The sequence below is a fragment of the Ciconia boyciana genome, chromosome 4 (assembly GCF_034638445.1).
Source record: "Ciconia boyciana chromosome 4, ASM3463844v1, whole genome shotgun sequence".
In the NCBI taxonomy this organism is placed as follows: Eukaryota; Metazoa; Chordata; class Aves; order Ciconiiformes; family Ciconiidae; genus Ciconia; species Ciconia boyciana.
In genome coordinates, this window is record NC_132937.1 from 54,316,731 (window position 1) to 54,339,031 (window position 22,301).

Sequence of the window (22,301 nt, forward strand, 5' to 3'; positions counted from 1 at the left end):
GCCTAGGGAGACCCATCTCTCTCGGCTCCCTTCTTCCTCTGTTATCCATCACTTACTTTTTAGGGGGTAATTCCCAATGAAAGCCTGACTTTAGGTGCCCTCAATTATCATTTGAAGCTCCTCTTCCACTTCCTGTAGAAGGAACCTAGGAAAGCTAACCATATGAGGTTAAGTTTAGTTTTCTGAATAGGTCGCACAAGCATCTACAAATAAAATTTGGATTTGGCAGAAGGAGGAAGAGTACAAGTCATTTTCTTGTAAGCTTTGTAAGTCTTGAACCACTGTGATGTATAGATGTGGTTTGTTAATGAATGGGAGCAGTATGCCTCTTACTGGTCACCTCCAGGTTCTGAATAGGATAAGCAGGACATAAAAGAGAACTTCCTAACTGCCTCAACATATTACTGCTTTCTCTAAGTTGTGATGAAACCAGAAAAACCAAGTTTCCTGTACAATGTTTGCTTGACTTGAAGTGCATTCTTGCAGTTGGAATCATCAGTGAAAGACCTGAATTTCTTCTTACCTTAAATTCTTGCATAACCTTGGGGATGCATCTTTACTTAGTGGTTTTTTTGTTTTTTGGTTGTTTTTTTTTGGTATGCCTTAGGCTTCAAGTAGTAATTCTCCCTATATAAGGCTGTTTATGTTTTGTTATGTGGATAAAGTGTAAGCATATCACTAAAGTTTTCCAATACTAATAAACTAGGTAGGCAAACTTGAAGTTGTATTGGTATAAGAAAATCACAAGTCATAAACAGAACAGACTTTGCAAATGAAAAATTGGTTTTGCTGGTGGTGGTGTACTTACACAGGGGCTTATACCAGAATACCTATATGTCTCTGAAAAGCAGAGTTCTTTTGTGCACTCCTGGCTGTGCTGGTACAGTTCTTCTAGGAATAAACCAAACCTACATTACGAATAATAAAAAAAGGAGTATGTTGTTCAGGATTGGGTAGACTAAGTAGAAAGTTTACCTTTGAAAAAAGGCACAGTATGTGACCCATGCTTTCTTAAAAAGGCAGTGTCATTTCAAACTCTGATGTATATACTTTGTTGCATTTCTGCTTTGAACTTTTTTTGTAGGCATCTTCTTTTAAGATAATTACATGTGAAAGCCTTAAGTTCCTTTGGGTTATGATGACTCATTCACTGTGAATGTAATGACTAATGTGACATTTCGGTTTATTTTAAAGAAAACAGAACAAATCCTGCACAAAGACATTTATAGCTTTTCTTCTTTCTTCTGTGTGATTCAGATGTGCAGTGCATGCACTGTTAATCTCAAAACCTCTCCTTCTTAGTCTTTGATCTAACTGATTTTACTAGGGAAAAAAGGTCTTTATTAAATAAGTCACTCCTCTAATTGTAAACTGTTTTCCTGGCTATATTAATAGCCAGATGATGCACAAATCTGAGAAGGGAAACTGCTTTGAGCCTCAAGTGCCTAATTGTCTCTTGTACCTTTTTAAAAATCTCATCCTTAACTGGTATGCTTGCTGGATTGAACGTCTGAGTTGAAATACTTTGCATTTGAGTTGTCCAGGTTGGTAAGTGCAAAATTATCTTACATTACTCCATTTGTATCCCTACTCTTTTTGTCTGCATGGAGTATTGATGCTGCCCTAGACCTGTTAAAAAAAGACAGAGGAAGAAGAAGAAAAAAAAAAAAAGAGTGTAAAGCATTAAAACTCTGTTAGAGGGTAATGTGATGCCCTTTCTTTTGAGCTGGGACTGAAATACTGGTAGCCTACCTCTTAGGTAAATCCTCTAACTATGTAACTATCATCCCACATGCCTCTTCCCAGAGCCAGTAATATGTTAAAGTGTATAATGGAGCAGTATCAGTGGAGGAGAATGAGGATGTTCCACTACTGTATACTTGGGAGCAGATTGTGAGGGCTGGGATACTTTTTTTTTTTTTTTTTTGCAAAGGGAGAAATTGTGAATTCCACTCCACCCTGTGCAGTGAAATGAACGTAGGGGTCTCAAACTTTTTGTGCCTGCCACAGCAACTGAGCATTGGGTAGAGTGACGGGACTGTGCTGTTGTGTAAGTTGTGTGGGAACAAATCGTGGGAAAGGATGTCTGTTTGAATTTCCAAACAATTTGGAAAAAGCTGAGAGCAGTCCTCTTAAGTAAATTGAATTAATCCATTCCTAGATGGTTAAATTTGAAATAGGAATGCTAACAATTGTGAATTATGTCCCCAGTAGTCATAGCTTGCTTTAGGAAACCAGATTTTTCATTTCTAATGTATTACTAAATCAATAAAAACATTATCTATCAAAAAATACATAAAAACACGCATGAAGAGTATTTTAAATAGGAAGGCAAGTGCATGTTTTAAATTATGACAGAAATGGATGCTGGAAATAATAAAGGGTAATAACATGAAGGGCAACAACAATATAAAACAGTAAATTGACATTGCTTTTTGCATTGCTTTCTCTTTGCACAAGAGACAATATGACTTAATACTTAAATTTGCTTTCAGAATCCTACCATAGGTAAGTTTTAGGCTCTCTGAAGGAATATCTCTCCAGATTTTTAGGAAAGTATGTTGGAGGCTGCTAGTAATGTTGGCTGAAATTTTTAAAAAGACAACTTTTTCTTCCCTTCTCTCTGTATTGTAACTAAGCAGGTATGCTCTTAGCAATGATCTGACTTAAGCACTTCTTTTACTATTTAAAAGCTGTATAGTTCATCCCAGAAAATTAAGTTTCCTGTAAGTGTTTTGTCTGAGAACTCCACCAGTGTGTTGAGTAATACAGTATAGATATTTTGCGTGTTAGATGATAATATTATGAGAAGGATCAAATATGTAACTCCACATTTACTTCCCATCTGGTGAGTGATAAGGCTTCGTGGCAGAGAATCTCAGGCTTGCTATCCTTTGACAGCTTTTTTTAGTGTTTGAGGAAAATCTTTATTGATGCATTTGCCTGTGTAAGTAGTACCTTTCCTATGTGTTATCTTTCAGGATTATTTTCTTCAGAAGTTCATCTAATACACAACATCATTTTAATGTTCTAATGATCTCATATTTGCTGTACATTCAGAAGACTGAAATATGGGCTTTAATGGATTCAGATACTCAGTTCTCCTGAATATATATATTCAGGAATATAAGTGAGCACAGCAAGAAGCAAGGGTTGATAACCAAGGGCTTTTAAGGGGTGGAAGCATAAGTTTCTTTACACATATTGCAGAATTCAGGGGGGAAAAAGATTTCTTGGTTTTGTGATGAGTTTCTGTGTAAAAATCAGATGTTCTGGTTGTCTCAGAAGTGACTGAAAATTTTAACAGAAAAGAAACAAGAAAATACAAGTCAGATTTTCCACAGAATGACAGAATTTTCTTGTTTGTAGATAAAAATTAAGTTTGTCAGTACAAACTTAAGCAATATTTTAATGTTTATTCTGGAGCAAGAGTTGTAATCATAATGAAGAGTTCGTATCACTTTACGTGTATGCTTTCGCAGATGCACAGTCCACTTGATGACTTTTATTTGTGAATGATTTTCCTTTTTCGTACTTTTAATATTAAGATAGCTTTAGTATCCTTTAGGTGGCTTTGGTCCATTTTGTTCAGGCTTTTGGAGTTGTGACTGGTCTGGAGTGTGGTTGTATGGGTCCTCTTGTGAATATTCTTTAAAATAAATTAGAAGAGACATGGGAGGCAATCATTGGCAGTTACTGCACTTTCTTAGATTGCTATGATCCATTTCTCTATTAGCCTTTATCTAGGAATGGGAAGAGTAGCTTAGATACTAAGCAAAGAGCTTGTCTTTAGAAAGTTTTGCTAAAACATTTGACATACAGAAAACACTTATGAAAGTTGAAGACATAAGTTTTCAGGAACCATACTCCTGCCTGAGCTTTTTATGCATGATTTATGTTTGTAGTAACTTCATTGTGAGGTGACCTGCGAAGTGAGTGATGTAGAGGGGTTACTCAGAGGCCTGGCCTACAGTCTTTCCACATTTGCTGCAGATGTGCTAATGCAAACCCTCACTGCAAAAAATGTGCTGCAGATCAAGATCGTGGTATGCCTGGTGCAGCATAAAGAGCAAAAAGAAAGTTCCTCCTGTAAGATTCTCACTGCTGCAGCGTAATACCAAAAGCATGAATATTCTAACTGCTGTCAAGCGTGTGGTTTGGACTTTTTTAAGCCATCTTGGCACAAGAGAGTTTCTTAATGAGGAGTTGGCAAGCGGATTAAAAGACAGACTTCTGAAGTGTTAATAAGCTCCTGCTAGGCTTGAAAAGCAGCCGAGAAAGAATGGAAATGCTGACATGAAACCGAGTGATTTGAGGCTGGTGTCACTGGCCAACCAGAAATGGGAGTCATCCTCCTGATGGCCAGGAAAGGTGTTCAGTGGGGTGGGGATAGGCTGTGAGGCTCTGAAAGTGTCGATGAAGCAGGCTGTGTTTGATGTGATAGAGCTGTCAGTGGAGAGACCTACAGAGAACGATGTCTTCCTGCAGCATTTTTCTTCCCAAAAGATAAAAATGAGGAAAATCATGTTTCTCAAAACCACTGACAGGGTTTTCCACTCTGGATTTGTGGAGCCCTTGAGAGACGATTTCAAGTGGTATATGGCTGATTGGATAGGAGGCAGCGAACAAAAATGAAATCAAAGCATGATTCTGTGATCTGGTAAATCTCTGTCACAGGAGATTCTGGCAAAATAATTTCAATGCTAATATTTAATTATGTCAATGCTTAGTAGAGAGAGCAACAAGAAAGAGAGTATCTTAGGCTCTTACAGCTTGCTTTGAGTAACATCTCAGGTAGGTTTGAAACAAGATCTTTTCTTCTCTTCTTTGACCTCTCAAAACCAAAACATAGTCCAGCCTCACCCCAACCAAAAAAGGGCACCAAAAAACCTATGAAAAGTAATCTAGGAGATTTGAGCTCCCAGAAGGCACTTAACCACTGGACTATTGTCTCTTGACTTTTTCTTCACTGTTTTATTTTTGTTTCAGGCTACTATATTTGGCTTTGTTCCAATGGAGTTTCCAATTACAGCAAGAGTTCTCTAACAAAGAATGTTTCCAGGGCTGCAGATGTTTCACTCATTACATAATACTGAGCATGGCTAACCTTTAAAGCTTGCAACTGGGGCAGTAAGTGCATTTTATAAAGTACTTCCCTTGCTCTGAGAACTATTATTATTATTATTTAATTTTCTCTCTTGGACTATTTTCTTTGCAGCCTCTGGAGTAGTTGCCATCTTCTGTTATGTGAAAGAACAGTTTGGATACAACACTGATGAAACAAGATTAAACTGGTTTATTAAATGAATGTAGCTGGACTGCTTGCTGATTATCATTCTTCCCTTCTCACATCTTTTCCATTTCTGTTTTCTGTCCTTGGCAATAGAACTTAATTTACTGGTACCAAACTTGCCTTCATTGATTCCAGCTGCTTCTCCTCTAGACTCTATAGGTCAGTTTTTATACCATTGGACAAATTGAAATTATTGTACAATAGGAAAACTTGAACTGTTGAATATGGTAGTCTGGAGTCGGGGTTTTTTCTTTTTCTTTTTTCTTCCCTCCCCCCCGCTTTTCTTTTTTTCTCCACTTAGGGTTTTTTGTAGGGCCATTTTCATACTCCTGACCATCCTGGATCACAGGGTCCATTAACCTAGTGATATTCTCAGCCATTTATAATTCATAAGTAGCTGTTCAAATTGCTATTGCAAAACTTTGCTCCTGAAAGCTTTGTTATGTTTGATACAAGCATTTATATCATAATGTCATTGTCCCACTGTTTTGTAGCAATGGTAACTGGTTTTGCTGACAATGAGAAAAAAATGAGATTAAAAGCACAATTCTGCTTCCTAAGACAGAATCTTAAATTGTTATTAGTTTGCTTTTGTGTCTTTTCTGAATAATTCCAGTTTATTAAATATAAAGCTGAAAATTTGTGACTAGTTTCCTCCCTTCCTGTGATAATTTTTGCTCCAGCAATCCAAGGAATTGCATACAGGACAGGAAAATATAGAAAATGCAAAGAAAATTCAGGGTAATGGAGAACAGTAATGTATTTTGTTTAAAAGCAAAATTATTTTAAAATGTCCTCCATTTGTTTCTAAAACAGGTCTGAAAAGCTGTAAGATTTCTCAGTAATAAAATTGATGCTTAAGTAGCAAACTGTATATGCCTTACAAAACTGGAGAATTACTGCTATGTAATTATCACTTATTACAATATTGGATTAGCAAAAGTCAGTTCATTTCCTCACCACTCCTTCATATGAAGCACACTATTGCATCATTTCAAAGCCCACGGTTTGAAATTGGAGAGGCAAACTACATTGGAAGAATACAGACACCTGTTTCCCATTATATGAATGGTGTATTTGTTAGTGGCCCTCATGAAAATGTCGGTAAAAAATCCCCAAAGAGAGATACCAAATATCTTTAAAGAATTATGGATGTCTTTAGCCATCATAGAAGTTACAGTTAAAAGTGTGGAAAAAAAATATTTTCATTTCCCACCTGTGGTGTTTTAGCCTTTGGTCTTTGGGTTTTAAGTATGCCTGCTAATGTGATGTTAAGATTTTTTTTATTAATCAATTTATAAAATACCGTTTGTTTTTCAGCATTAACTGTGGAGCTGTGTTTGACATTTCAGGAGTTTAAAGCAGAAGTGATTTTGTTCTCAAAACATTCACAGTTTGCAGAATGCTAGTGCTCTGAGAACTGTTTTTTGTAGAGGTGGGGGAAAAAAACGGGCAACTGTTTCATCAAATTGTTTCTAGGCTTGGTGCCTTTGCTTCCATAGGAATTTCCTACCTGAGGTGATTTGATGTCATTATTTCTGCTCCTTTCCTTCTGTAGTGCCCTGATCTATTTGGAAGGCTTTAGAAAACTCTCCCACCAAGCTGATTACATTCATTTTATGCCTGATTTTTGTGCTCGGATGCTGTCGGATAACAGTCTCGTACATAAACAGCTAGTACAGACTCAACATTTTTTCTTTGAATATGTGCAAATTTGCAACAATTTAGCTATCTGACACAAAAAAACAGTTTAGCTTATTTGCAGTACCAGACCTTGATACAACTTGTTTTCTGGATGAAGTTCAATTAACTGATAAAAGCTATCCTATAGGAATACTTAATTAAATGGAACTGGCAAGCCTTTTATCTTTCACCTTGTCCATGAGTTTATTTTTCACATTGTTATAGGCCTCTAAGATAATCGGCTTGTAGCTTGTAACCTATTTCAATTGTTCAGCCATTGCATTCTGAAATGTTTACTTGAAAACTGCTACGAAGGAATGGTCCTGTATTTCTATATGTGCATGTTCAGACCCAGTCACGGGTGACATCTAACCATTCTTGTTCCACAGCCGGTTGTGTTAAGACAGGTAGAAGGTAGGCATTGCAAATCTGTGAAGTTATTTTTGCAACTCTAGTTTTTATAATACTTGTGTGATTTAGTCAAGTGACTGTAACTGTTATTTCATTTCATAATTTATGACAATGCGATATGCATTCCAGAAAAGAAAGTCTTTAAATGCACATCTGGGAATTCTTTTTCTCTTGTTATTGACTGTCTGTGGCTAATAATCTATGGACTACTTCTTTTTTCTGTTTTAATCCTGTTCAGTGCTAATGATGTGCTTGAAGTAATGATGCCTTACCTTGTCTTTTGTTGTGGGGTGTGTATGTGTGTATATATATATGTGTGTGTATATATTCACGGTATATGCTTACACAGAGTAAAATGTGCTTTGTAAGACTCATATATAGACACGTCCGTGTAACTTCCCTATGTGTTTCTAATGACATCTTAAGTGTTTGATAACCTCTTTGGTTCATCTGAGCTCATTTAACGTTGAATAGTCTAGTTTATAATGTTCCATTCTGTAGTAATTTTAAATAATCTGTGATACATATGCAAGGTCTGATTTCTGCTGTCCCTCATGCACCAAACTGAAATGCATAAGCTGGAGTTGCACACTTATTTGAGTAGAAATGGGCTTGCTTAAAAGTGACTATGGTATGACTATGTGACTATGACTATGCATACCGATGTGAGCAGTAACAGCGAAGATATGCTGTAATGGACAAGCAACTTCGTGCAAGCTCTTTGGGAACCCTGTGTGTGTACTCCAGTATGTTCTGGTTGTTAAATGGTAATATTGGTGACTGCCTTTGAATGTGCTGCTTACATTTAAGCCTGCGTGGGTATATACATGTGCTAGAATAATATCTGTATTTTGTGTTTAAAAAAAGTCTGAAGTTTCGATTGCCAGGTATAGTCCATGATTGCATTGCTCATTGGTTTTCAAAGTGACTTCAAGTATTAGCTTCCGTGTCTTGAAATCCAGTTAAACAAAGACAAAATTTGAGGCAATTAGAACAAAAGCAATCATTGTGATTTATTGAATACAGTTAACATTAAGACCCACCTTCACTGTGTTCTTTCTGTTGCTATGGAATATAACTAGGAAATAGTAAAAAAAAAAAAAAAGAAGCCAAAGTGAGCACTATTGTTGATGCATTTCCACTAACGTGAAGTTTTAAAAATAGTATTAATAGTATTAGTACTAACCATTATATCTAATAGTAGTTCCAGTCCTTTAGCATTTGTATTTAGATTTTACTTTTATAAACAGTCCTTAGAAGTGTTCAAATCCTAACTGTTGGTCAAACTTGCTAAGTTCAGGCCTTCAGGTTCTACCTTCTCCTGTCCCAAGTGACTAAGCTTTATTGTTCTGATTTAAGATCACCTATTTCTGAAAAAAATAGTCTTTTTTAATCAGTGTCATCAGTTTCTTCACACCAACTTTGTCATGCCTTTATCTTTACCACTGTTGTGAAATTCTACATAAATATTTTTTTTTTTTACCGAGTCCTGTAGTGACAGGATAAGGGGCAACAGTTTTAAACTGAAAGAGGGTAGGTTTAGATTGCACATAAGGAAGACATTTATTACAGTGAGGGTGGTGAGGCACTGGAACAGGGTGCCCAGAGAAGTTGTGGATGTCCCATCCCTGGAAGTGTTCAAGGTCAGGTTGGACGGGGCTTTGGGCAACCTGATCTAGTTGAAGATGTCCCTGCCCATGGCAGGGGCATTGGAGTAGATGATCTTCAAATGTCCCTTCCAACCCAAACTGTTCTGTGATTCTGGTGTTTGAAATGTGTGCAGAAAGAAGAGGGGCAAGCTGAAGGCTTAATGCAACCTAGCTGTATCTCTTTGCTGTGTATGACAGTGATTTAGTGTCTTCAAACATGTCTTTAAAGGCATTTACAAATCTTGTTTTAATTTCTTTCCATTTTCAGTTTTAATGAATAGCTGATATGCTTTATCTCAAGAAGCATGCCATCTTGCTGGTTACTTATTTTAACTGTCTAACATGTGTATGTGTGTTATGTAATGCTTTTAATGTGAATCAGGGACATTTCCAAAGTCACTCAAAAGAAATTCTGCACTGGTTGCTGTGGTATAAAATTAAGATTTAACAAGCACCAGTGAAGATTCTTTTATGCAAAGGGGAAACAATTGTTCTTCCCATCCCTTCACCAATAAAGTATTTAATTGCAGTGCAAGATAAAAGTATGGTCTATGTGAATAAAGAATCAGATCTCTCCCTTCTCTACCACAGCAAGGAAAGTTTCTTTCTGAATTTTCAGAAAGGTAAACAAACTTTGCCTACCCTTTCTCTTTTCTGATTAGTTCATTGGAAATAATAGAGAAGTTGCCTGTATAAAGACGTGGTCACATAGCTTATTAAGTTCTGTATTGAGGACTGAGGTGCCTGTGGTAGTCCTTGTGTTGGTAGTCTATGAAGTTTTGCCTAGCACAGTGGTTGAAAAATGTAGTAATGCTTTTCTCTTACTCAGATTGTAGCCAGTAAATTTTCCAAGTGTTGCAGATGACCTCCTGACACACTGTCTTGTATCCATCCAGTAGATTCTTCGTCTTTTAAATTAGTTTAGCAAATCCAGTGGTTTCCCTGATCTTTAGGCCAGTTTATTTTAGGAATAAATCTCAGAGAAGAATGTATATATGTGTTTCTTTTAACTTCTTTACTGCCAATAGCCAAGTATAATTCACTTGCAAGACCAAGCATTTGTTGAAGTTCTGAGTGGTGTTTAACATCTACCTTGCTTAAAAATCTTAACTGTGCAGGCTGTTTACAAAATAGATGTTTCAGACACAGACCACAAAAAGTTATTCTTCAGTCTGGAATAAAACTTATTTCCTATGCAGTCTGGTTACAACAATATTTTCAGTTATGAGGGAAGTATCCCATCTTGTCTAAGTTCTTAAGTCATCTGTGTATGCATGCTGTAGGCTTCCACACAGCAAGTACTTTCTAAGTAGTAGTTTCCATACGTTGTAGTCTTTGGGCACCATCAGTATCTGAAAAAAGAGGCAAGTGAGTTTAATAAATTGCGAAGTCATGTGTTAGCCATTAATCACTTGCAAAAATACCTTTCTAATTTCAGTTCTTTGACCATCAGTTCACCAGTATTTTCAGTTAAATAGATTTCTGGACTTTGGTTATATTAAAAATAGGCTGAAAAAGCTCTTAATGGCTTTGTTTTTGTTTGTGATTTAGGGTCAAGAATATATCAGTTCTGAGTCTTCATGTGGGTAGTGAAGGAAAAGGTCACCGATTATAAGAAAGAGTTGGTCTTTCTTATAAAGCATTATTAAAAAGCCATCTGCTTTTTAAGGGAGCATTGTATAAGATAATACCGTTACTTCACTGCTACTTACTGCAGTGTGTGTTTCTTCAGTTGCAGGAAGATTGTGTTTTGTCTATAAAACTGGCTGCCATCTCTCTGATGTTAGGCTTTTGCTGATCTGATTTCATTTCTTTCTAGCGGACACTTAGAGCAGAATTTTGAAACTAGTGAGAATTTTATAAACAAAGTTCAACTCTCTTTCACAGACTTTTGCTATGTGAAAAATAAACTTGAGAAGAACTTTTTACATTCAGTTTGTGTATAGTATGTAGTGAGTTTTCTTTGCAAGTGGTAGAGTGCTCAGAGATGAGGAAGTAAGAGGCTTTGAAGACCAACTTGATTTTTCTGGGTAAAGTTATGCTAGTTGGCCTCCTGAGGCTTATGCTGATTTTTTTTGAGAAGATTTAAGATCAGCACTCCAGTTAGGAGTGAACTGAAAAAAACCTTTGATATCCACACACACTCTTGACATAAATTTATTTTATTCTTTGTGTACATTGAGATACCAGCATTTGTGCCACTTCTTTCCAGAAGTTGAACAAGCAATTACTCAAGGTTTTGCCTGCACATAAGTCTTAAAAACAACTACCTCTGAACCCACTCTGTGGGTGGTTATTCTAACTCTGGAGTGAGTGCGTACACACAGGTTTCCAAGAATACCTTCTTAATAATGTCAGGTGTAAGTACGGCAGTTGTATGTGCATAATCAGATTGGCATTTGTGACAAACCCTTTCCCTTGGTTGCTGCTGTATGCAGTTTTATAAAGCTTATGTTTCCTTTTCTTTAAGTCTACTTGCGAAAAACTGCATTTAACTGTACCATTTGTTTCTAGACTTATGCTGACTTTCCGATCTAATTTTAAAGGATAATTTGACATTTAACATATTTTTAGCATTAAGACAGACCTGTACTTAGAATTCTAGACTTCTGTCATTTTATCACAGGTTCACAGGGAGATAGCATAAATTATGCCATGACTTTTTACGAATGAAAGACTTTAATGAAAAGCTCTTCTGTGAAAATGGCTTCTTGTCTCTACCATGATGAAAGTTCCTGGAAAGTGGAGGACAATGTTTTATTTTCTCCACTACTTTTTTTTAAGCAGATCTAAACTGTGCGTTAGATGTTGGTTCAGAAGTGGCCAAGTTTCTTTGATTCAACGTGGTAGGCCCATTTGGTATTGGGATAGTGTTGTGTAGTGATAGCAGTTTGGTCCTGAAGATAAGATTGCTGCAAAAGTTCTGTTGATAGGCCAAAAACGGGACCGTAGATGGAGTAGCGTGTTGGATTTACATGGCTACATTGCTTGTGGTGTCTGAGTTGGTGCTGCATCTGCTCTGCACTATATTATTTGGCATATTAGTTATGCTGATGTCCAAAGTGTGTTTAAAATGCTTTCTGAAATACTTGAAAACTTTTAAGACTACACACTCTGCCTGCTAGATCACCCTCCTAGTGTCATTTCCAAGAGCCTTTTTCAAAAATGAAGGAGGTGGCCTAAACATTTGACAAGGTTAATGGATCTTGCATCTCAGATACTATTTTCAGAACAGATTTTTGTTTCAGTGAATACTATCTTCAAATAAAACACTGAAATGAAAGGCTGAAATCGTACTCTCTGACTTTCTAAAAAGAGAAAAAAAATGCACGTCATGCATATTATCTCATAGCAACTTTCTAACATTTAATAGTATTAGAAAATAAATGAAAATTTCTAGGATATTAAGGTTTTAGCATACTAATTTTGCTAGTATTCCTTTCTGCTGCATCTATGTCTTTACCTTAGATGAGCAGACAAGCACTTTCCTGTCGTTCCACACGTGAGAAACGAAATACTGCTCACCATACTTACATTATGGAGACTTCTAAGCAAATGTTACTTTATTACAAACAGCTGGTGCAGTGGTAAAGCAAATGATGTCATTAATGAATTTAAATGGAGGGGTCCTGGGAAAATAGTGTATATCTAACAATGTTAAGATAAATATTTGCTATTACTCAGAGTATGACAGGTAGCTGAAGCAGACTTTAACACATGAATATGTGTTAGAGAAGTCTCCTTTTTCTGTTTTGTGCAGGTAATGCAGAAGAACTCTTTTTTTAATATCTAAAGAATAGGGGTCTTCAGCTGTGGCAATCTCTGTAAATGAAGATTGAGAACGTGAAATTAATGATCTCCATTTTGGAATTGAAAAGCTTGTAACTGTGATAAAAGCAACATAGCTATGAATTAAAATACAAATACAATACTTACTTACATTGTCATCTTTACTTCATGGTGGCTGCTTGTAACTTACTCTCACAAATTTTTATATCTTTGCAAGAACAACTCTTTGTTGTGGTTCAGCTAATTGTAAATAGAGGAAATTGCAGTCTAGCTATATTGAAAAAAAATCTAACTGGTATTTAGACAGCAGTCAATAAACTGAAGCAATTTCTAATAAAGTGGTATTTTTTTCATAATTGTTCAAAATTCATAAAAGTGATCTTTAGAATTGAAACCTTTTCCCCAAGGCAATTTCACAATGAAAACTCTCCTTAAGAAAGGGCTATGGCCTGTATGAAGGTAATAGTTGAGTTGCTATATTTTTAATAGAATGTTATGGAAGAGTTGTAAAATTACATGGGGGTTGTGAGAAAGGCTGTTGTCTTTTTAGAGAGGTTAACCTTAAATGGACTGTGGGAGAGGGGAGCACTTTGCCATATTTCTGGTGTTTAGCAGTGAAAATAATTGATTTTTTTTTTGCTCCTGCATGTTTTTGCTAAATGGATCTCTTGACTTAGAGTAGTTGTACTGAGTGCCTTTAAGTGTTGTGTGTGCAGGCTGGTTTTGTTTTTCATCTATAAAACCAATTACTTCCAGTGGGAATTCCATTTAGAAAAGCATAGGGATTTTAAAAGTACATCTTTTATTCTGAAGACTTTTTTCTTTTTTTTTTTTCTTTTATTTAAAAAATAATTTTGGTCCTAAACTGCTCATAGTAAACTTTTCTATTGTGGCCTATGAATGAATTGGAAAACTAACTTCACTTGAACAATTTCTCCATAGTCCTTATGGATCTATGTGGACGTGGAGGTTTGTAATTCCTCAAGAAGTATTGCAAATGTTCTTAAAACAGAATTCCCAATTTTTGTTTTCAGTTTATTTGACTGAAATGGAAATATCTTTGTAGGCTTTAAAAAAAGATCTTTTGTGGGACTCGTATGTTGGGGTTGTTTTCAATATATCCTGCATTTTCATCATCCAACACCAAGGTAATAGTTTTATTTTTAGATTTTTTTTGTATTTGAGTTTTGTCCTGTAAGGGAATGGGTTGTTACAATAAAAATCCCAATATTTTCTAAATGTTGAGTTTTCCTATTAGTCTTGGGAGATACAGAAACCTACTCATAGAAAACTGACAGAGGACAGTATCTCTTGAAATTATGATGGGGAAAAATTGCCATGATAAAACTTATGATAGAAAGCCTCTTAGAAGAATGTTTGTTCCCTTGTCTATTAAGAGGAGCAGTGTGCATACTTATTCTTGTGTGAGGTATCACGAAAATAGTGGAAAATGGCAGTGGATTCATCTTGTTCCCCCACAAATCATATGTTTATTTTTTCCTGCAGTTCGGAAGGCAAAGTGTCCTTGGACTAACTGAATTCTGCTGTTTTTATTTGTTTTGGTGGCTATCTGATAATTTATAATTTAGTGTCTATTTATATCTATAAAGCTATTGCATTAAAGAAGAGAACCATGGCTTATTTAAGAGCTATTACTTTAAGGTCTGTTTTGAGAGATGCTGTTGCTTTAAATCTTTCTGAAATTGGAGAATAAATTCTTGAAGAGCTGAGTTGTAGTGCTTACTTGAAACCTTACTTCTCTTATCCTTGTGGAAAAGGAAAACAACTATTTTGAGAGACTCAGAACATTTTGAAAAACTTGCTAAATGTTGTGCTGACATATGAGGCTTGTGTGCCAAGTTTCTCAGCTGAATTGTCTGGTGACTCTGACTTTTGCCTGCCACATATTACACAGAGTTTCTGTGAAGTAAAGCAGCCATGGCTAAGAGAAAAATATAAAATCATAGATATAAGCGTATGCTCCTTAGCAACCAATTGCTACAGTTTTATTGATCCCCACTGGTAAAAATTTGGGAATGGATTCTCTTCATTTGCATTCTAACCTTCCAAATCTTAGTATTTAATTTTTCAGGTCCTTTTAAATTTTTCTCCCTCCATTTGCCCAGGAAAGCTAAATTTTCACTTTAAAAAACATTCGAGGATAACATTAGTGCAATTCCAGGAACTACAGCTGTGATTAAAAATACAAACTGTTGTGAGATTTTTGACGTTGTATGCTGTTATCGTTACTGTTTTATTTCCTGCTCAGTGGGCTAAAAGTAAATGTGGTGATGATTTGAATGTTACATTGAGAGAACATGATACTGAGCTGTGTGAACACGTAGCAGGTAATAAAAGGCTGGATCATTTAACAAAGGCTTTGTTTTTTTTTAAAAAAAAACATTTATATGATGCCAACCATTTTGCTATTTTTAGCAGCTTGTTCCAGTAATTTGGTTTCACATATGTCAAGTGCAAACAGTACTTTCCAGATTACAAGATATTCTGGCTCAGGACTTTCCTTTCTTTTAAGGGGATCCAGGAGAGGTTGGTTTATTTATTTCTTATTTTTATAATTCTTTGAACAAGTCCAAGGATCTAAGAGGCAAACTGAAACATCTTAGACTTTACAGTTTTATGATTAGTCCAGTGCAAGTCAGTGCTGCTGCTGAAAGGGGCATACTGCTGCTGCTTTTGTGCTGACAGTGAATCGTTGGAGAACTGCTCTGGTTGAACACTAAGCAGTCTGTGCCAGGTTAGTGTTCCGCCAGAGCAACTCCTTGTTCCAGTTCTTTATGTGGTTGCACAAACTATAGTTCTGGACAAAAGTGAAGGTGGGAATGAGCAGTGGTAGTATGAGGAGGGACCTTTTAACAGAAGCACCAATTTATATGAGATTAAGTTGAAACCATTACCCCTGCATTTCATGCTGACTTCTTACCTGTAAAGGGCTTTATCACTAATTTCATGCTGTTTGTGACAGTGAAAAGGGTAAATTGCTACAAGTTCTGTAGCTGAAAGTGATTCAGTAGCTTCACAAGTAGCTATGGCTTTGGAGTAATTTTCTTGTTCTTCAGGAGACCTAGGTGCTGAACACCTGACAAACGGAATAAACTTTTTATTGTTCCTGTTGATACGGCATCCATATATTTTAGGCCTGAAAACTCATGCATGTAGGTAGCTGTCCCATGGCTTTTCCCTTTTCAGGGGAGCCAAACACTTCTGTGTCTCTTCCCAGGATCTCTGTTTATGGATTGCCCTACAAAAGCTGTTAGCCAAAGTGTTTAGAGAACACTGAAGTGCTGTTGTGAAAAGCATTGTGGAAAAATATGGGCAGAAAAGGATAGTTGTCTTAAGGGGTGTAGGTACTCTTCTTTCAGATTTGAAAGGATTTGAAAAGTTGTCATTTCAGTGTTAGAAAATAAAAAATGGTGTTAGTTGGAGTACAGAGGTACTACAAATTTGCATGAAGTTATTTCCCTTCCCTGGGAAATCTCGTGCTGCAGTACCTTGCAATATAGTGGTTGGTGCCTAAGTTGCATAATCTCATGCTAAGATTTCTTAGTAAGCATGCAGGATGAATAACTGATTATTCCTTCAGCTGAGTACTCAGAACACTTTTGATAACAAGTTTTAGAAGTCTTGTAAAGTGTGAAGATGGAACATACCTTTTCAGTACAATTTCAGTAAGAAAGAGCAGGATAAGAACAGGAGGAGAAACGAGGTTGCAGGGAACAGGATTAAACTGTCTCTGCCAAACCACCGTTCTGTTAGCAGAGGCCGATGTTTCTGCAATTATCAGACTAGGACATTCTAAATACAAGAAGCTTTTCAATTTTGGTGCACTTATTATTTGGTAATACCCATGGACCACCACTCCTTGGTAGGTGGGTCCTTGGCAGCTGTGGCAGTCTTGTTTTCAAAGATGGGAACCAGACTTCCATTCTTGGTTAGCTTTCTAGATGGGATACCCAGAAATCTGGTGATGAAAACAAGGGGATCTAAAAGAAGGTGGTCCCTAGCTCCCTTAAGGGGTATAACAGTATTCAGGTTTATTGCTTGGCAACTACTGTTTAAAGATTTCTCACTCAACTTTTAAAAAGATAGGTATTTCATGAGATCAGGTACTTGAAATTGTACTTGTGATATTTGAGCATAGTCTGTCAGCTAGTTTTGCTCTTAATAGAAGCTTGCGTTTCACCACTTTAAAATCGTATGCTTAGTGAACATTGCTGGTGTTGGGAGAACAACTCTTTCCAGATCTGGAATGTGCAGCTGAGCAGTGATGTGTACTGCCTGATCAGCTGATGAAATGTGGGTTTGGATGTGTGATTTTTGTAAATGACTTCCAGATGTTACAGTTGCCAGCTGAATGTCTCAAGACTGTACTGTTACGTCTAGATTATTAAACAAAATGGATGAAATGTGTGGAAGATAAACTAGAGAGCCTATGCTTGGAATTGTTCTCTCTCTCAAAAACAAAAAAGCAGCATGATTCTGTAGTCAAATTACTCACTAAGCAATGGCAGAAAAATATAGATGCTCGTAGTTAGAGGTACCTGCATTGATTTATAGTCTGCAGAGAGCTTGAGTGGTCTAATAGCTCATGCCAAGCAATTTTCTGTGTAGCTGCTGTGTTAGGAGCTTTGAGTTCTTCTTTATCTCACTAAAACTTCCTTGTGCTAAAACATGACTGTTACGGTGCTAGGACGGAAATCCAATTATTGACAATACTATCTTTTTGAGTAGCAGAAATCAAAGTTTGTTTTGGAGTTTCCCTAGAATTTTCATGAAATCTCTATATAGCAATTTTTTTATTTGCAAAAATTTCTTTAAAGGTTTTAAATCCCCGTACTTGTTGAGGGAAGGGGTTTAGCTTGAAAGCAGTGTTTGATTTCTCTCTCTTTATTTTCCGCAGGAAGTACTGACATAACCATGATAGAAGACAAAGGTCCACGAGTGGCTGACTATTTTGTAGTGGCAGGGCTCACTGATACAGATACTGCAACCCTCCTGGACCAAGAAATAAGCCGACATGAAACAAAGTCAACTGGTCCAAAGGCTCCAATTACTGACATTGCTGTGATAATTAAATCAGCTGGTGAAACTGTCCCAGAGGGATACACCTGTGTTGAAGCCACCCCTACAGCCCTTCAAGCCAACTTAAACTATGGAAGTCTAAAGAGTCCTGAACTTTTTCTTTGCTACAAGAGGGGCCGGGACAAACCACCTCTTACTGACATCGGGTGAGATTTCTATAACAATTCAGTTCCTCCTTCAATAATGATCAAATCTTACTCTTCATAGATGATGATGAAAACAGATGTGAGAAAACTTTTAAAAACATATTGTCTTTGAATCTATATTGCTTATCATGTGTCGTATTTTATTTCTGAAATAAGTTGAAAAAAGCGTCAGTCTTCCAGTGAACTTGTCTTTTTAAAATGAATGATAATGTTTTAACTTAAAAAGATGATATATTGAGATAGATGAAGCAAATCAAATATGAGAAATGAAGTTCTCTGCTGCAGTTTTATGAAAGGTGAGACAATAGTACAAAATTAATTTATAGAAATGGTATAGTGCAAATCAAAAAAATATAACATGCTTAATCTGAAAGTGATGACTTCAGAAGACAAAAATTATCACTTTGTGGAATTTGCTTTAATGCTTAAGGTAAAAGATACCGCTTAAAAATGGTAGGACAATGAAACAAAGATCTTAAAATTATCCACCTACCTAGAATCTTGTACCCTGCCTTATGTTGGATCTGAGTATTTGTGAGGTTGCTTACAAGTTCTGACATGACTGGCTGCAAAGACTGGATTATATAGTCTCTTGGTAACTCTAATCATACTTGTATTTCAAAACCCACACTTTTTGATGTCTGAGGTGTAAGTTCCTAAAGGGTTACTAGTACTGTGTTTGAAAACCTTAGATATAGCCAATGCTTTAAGTTCAATGCTTAATAAATACAGGGGGCAACCTGGAAGGGAAGCTCTGAACTAATTTTGTTACTTATAGGATGCTGAGTTTAATGTAAGTATTCAGGACCAAGATCACAAAATCCCCCAAGATCTTGAGGTGGTGAATATTATAGTCTGTGCTACTAGCATATTGAGGTAATGCTCAATCTGTAATAACTTATGCAGCACCACAGTATTGTCTAAATTGCTCTATATAGCACTTCTACTTCTCCGGCTTGGATAAGGACGTTGTAGAATTACTGGGGATGTAATGAGAGAGAGAAAATGGAGCATGGGTGGGGGGAACTGTTACAGTGATGGCAAAATAAGGAATGTGTGTGTTTTTCCTTATTTAGTTATTAAATAAATAGTAAAGTCAAAAACATGCATCTATATGTAAGCTATAATAAGTTCAGTTAATTTCATTTATAAGTTTAAGCACATCAGGCACAATGCCTACATATCCTGCTTTTGACCTACAGTTTCAGTGCCAGCTGACAAGTAGTGTCCAGTCAGGAAGAAACTGGTAGTGAAATTTTAGTGATGAAATCAGTTACATGGCAGGATACCTGCTGTAAGGATTATAGTTCAAGTTGTATAAATAACCTGGTACATTCTAATTTCAGTTCATCTCGATCATCTAAACTATGTTCTAATAATCTTCAGTGATGTTTGATAATGAAATGATAATGAAACTGTGATTTTTATAATAGTCTTTTCCCATGTGTGTGACTGACACTGCAAGATGAGATAACTGTTACAATGGGATTTGACTGTGCAGAAGTGCAGTATGAAGTCATTCTTTGAATGATACGTCAAACCTCAGTAAGTTTTAGCAGAAGGAAGAATTTCTAGAGGGACTGATTCCTCAGAGGGATTCCTAAACCATCAGTCTTCAGCATGTGCCTTTATGGAAGCGACTCTGCTACCACATTTCTTTTCATGTCTCCCACAACTTGAAGAAATTGAATACTTGGGTAGATTTCATAGGGAATACCCAATATGCAAAATAGGCGAATAGTTGGCTGACTAAGGGCTTCCCTAACAGAGACACTTTTAAAAACTATTGGTGGAAAACCATGGTATTTGGCAAGTAGTATTTCTTCTATATTTTGTTTTACACAGATCTAGTTAGGGTGTCAAACCTAACAAATCATGGCAGGCTTTTCTCTCTGAGCAATGATGCATATGAATGTTTTCCCCCTGCTGTTCCTGCTGTTTTGCAACTATGTTTAAGAGATGGTTAGCGCAAGCTTTTTTTTTTTTTTTTTTTTTTTTTTTTTGTGTGTGTGTGAATGTCAGTGCGTTCAAATAAAAGTAGAGTTTGGGCAAGAGATGTTTTTATAGTCTGAAAGCTGATTTATGCTGATCTCTACTCTTTTAATTAAAGAATCAAGTGGGAAAGAATATTTTATCTTTGAGCCTTAAGTATCCATTAAGTCAATCTAACATGCTGGGTGGACTTAGTAGGTAGAGGAAGAGTATACCCCTTGAAAGGGTCAAATCCATAGTCTTGTGTCAAGGTTGTTAATACATATATAAAGTTGAGTTATCTTGTAGTCTGAGCATTCAGATGATTCTTGATAAGTATGTGTGTGTGTATTTCTTTCAGGGCTATTTTTAGGGAAACTAATTAAACAAATGCTGTTTGGAGGAAGGGGGAGATGGGGGTACACTCTACTGATTCTCTGCCGTTGTCCTTGTGTTCTGTATTTCTGTGCCCTCCATCCTCTTTCCTTTCTATTCTTCCACTGGTTCTTAAGTTGAAGTGTCTGTAACATGCTAGAGTGACTTCCTGCTGCAGGTGCTCACTTGCATATAGTTAGGCCATGTGCTGTGCCTCTGGATGGTGCATTTGCTGTGGCTGTTTTTAGTTAGAAGAGTAAAGGTTTGATCCTAGGACAAGAGATCTCCAAGGTCCTTTTCCTACATATAGCTGTAAAATTTAGTATCTTAAGCTTATATGTCTATAAATAACTCAGCTACTAGTCATTCTGTTGCTTTCCTAACCAATATTTTTGCTCATGTTCCAGAAATAGACAAGAACTGAGACTTGAGATTTGTTTTGGTTTAGGTGCAGTGAGACTTTGAAACGAGATCTCACATCTCTTTGTTTTACACTTGAGTTAGGAATATGGGAGAGCTCTAGCACTTGTTTCTTAAATGGAAGAAAACCTGACAGAAAAATGCTTTTTAACTGTAAGTGGTTTTGCAATTTGTAACACTTACTGTAGAAAGGACCAAGGAAAGAATATCAGACTTCTTGTCTGAAGCAGAGGTTCTTGTATTACTGAGTAATGCAAAAGTTAGGTAACTTGCATTGTGTAAGTAAAGAAATTCTGATTTTTTTTATTTTTTATTTTATTTTTTTTTCACTAGCATGGAAGGCTTTAGTGTGGTTAGTGGTTCTGTGCCAAGGACCCATCTCATTCTGCATACCTAGTTTCTGAAACTGTCTGCAGGAGTATTGATTGAACAAATGTTTTTCTTTACTAGAGTTGTATTTAAAAAATGAACATGAACTCAAATTCGAAGAAGCATAATAGAAACTGGAAGATGTTCTTAACAGCCAGCATCTTCCATTGTTCCTTAAATCCCACCAGTGTGACAACTGCAGTTGGGTGTTTGGAACAGCTTAGGGTAATAATGATGAAACTGATCACTTCTATGTTTAGACAAATAATAATAGTGGTGGCAGTAGAAACAAAAGAGAATTCAGTCTCTTCCCTCTGCTTGATCCAACGCTTCTTCTCTGACCTTCCTAGTGCCTAGTATATTTATTTTAGTTCCTGTGTTATTCAATACTTGCATACTGCTTTCTCTTAAATGAGATAGGAAGAGTTGTTATAAAGAGTTATTTTGCATAAGGACAGGGAGAGGCAGAAATGTGGTTGGACCTAGAGAAGTCAAGCTGGAGAGCAGCCCCACACAATGCAATTTGCAACAGCCCACCTACTTTGAAATGGTTTTCCAGAAGCAGAGTTTTCTGTGGTTTAAGGTTTTTAACTCAACAGCTGCAAGATGGTAGTATTTATCTTTTCTGAACTCTGTTATCTGATGGATTGAAGTATACCTTTAAATCAGTAAAACTGGTCATGAGAGAACTTTCATGTACAATGTGAAACAGCCTTACGAAGAGATAAGGTTTTTTGGCCTTTCTTACAAAGAAAGGACCTAACATCTAGAGAAAACTGTAGTTTACATTTTGCGTGGTATGAAACTTTATTGAAGTTGATAGAATAATGTAGCAAATACGTGTACTTGGGATTGAGGCCAAAGTATAAGCTCATAGAAGCAGGAAACAAGTCTTATCCTGATCAGTACTAATTAATCGAAGGCAGACACTGGGAAGTTGAAACAAGTAGGAGTAAACTTATTCTCTCAGGGATGACTTTGTATATACAGGGTGTCATGTTAAATATTTCATGCATCACTTCCGAATGTTTTTGTCTGAATCATTGAAATCATTGTTTAATTTGAGTGATCCATGGGTGGTGGTTTTCTTCTGTT

The 22,301-nt window shown here is 36.4% G+C and overlaps 1 protein-coding gene across 8 annotated transcripts in view; it reads left to right on the top strand.

The window, feature by feature from the left end:
- DENND4C (DENN domain containing 4C) overlaps positions 1 to 22,301 on the top strand; it is an 89,731-nt gene that overhangs the window by 16,735 nt on the left and 50,695 nt on the right. For 4 of the 8 annotated variants that reach the window (XM_072858897.1, XM_072858900.1, XM_072858893.1 and 1 more), the window contains exon 2: positions 17,744 to 18,071. In XM_072858897.1, the coding sequence (XP_072714998.1) occupies positions 17,761 to 18,071 (311 nt within the window). In that variant the 5' untranslated portion in view covers positions 17,744 to 17,760. Of the gene's footprint in view, positions 1 to 1,517; positions 1,549 to 4,989; positions 5,131 to 17,743; positions 18,072 to 22,301 lie in introns of those variants that run through there. The other 4 variants (XM_072858894.1, XM_072858896.1, XM_072858895.1 and 1 more) reach the window with 3 other exon arrangements.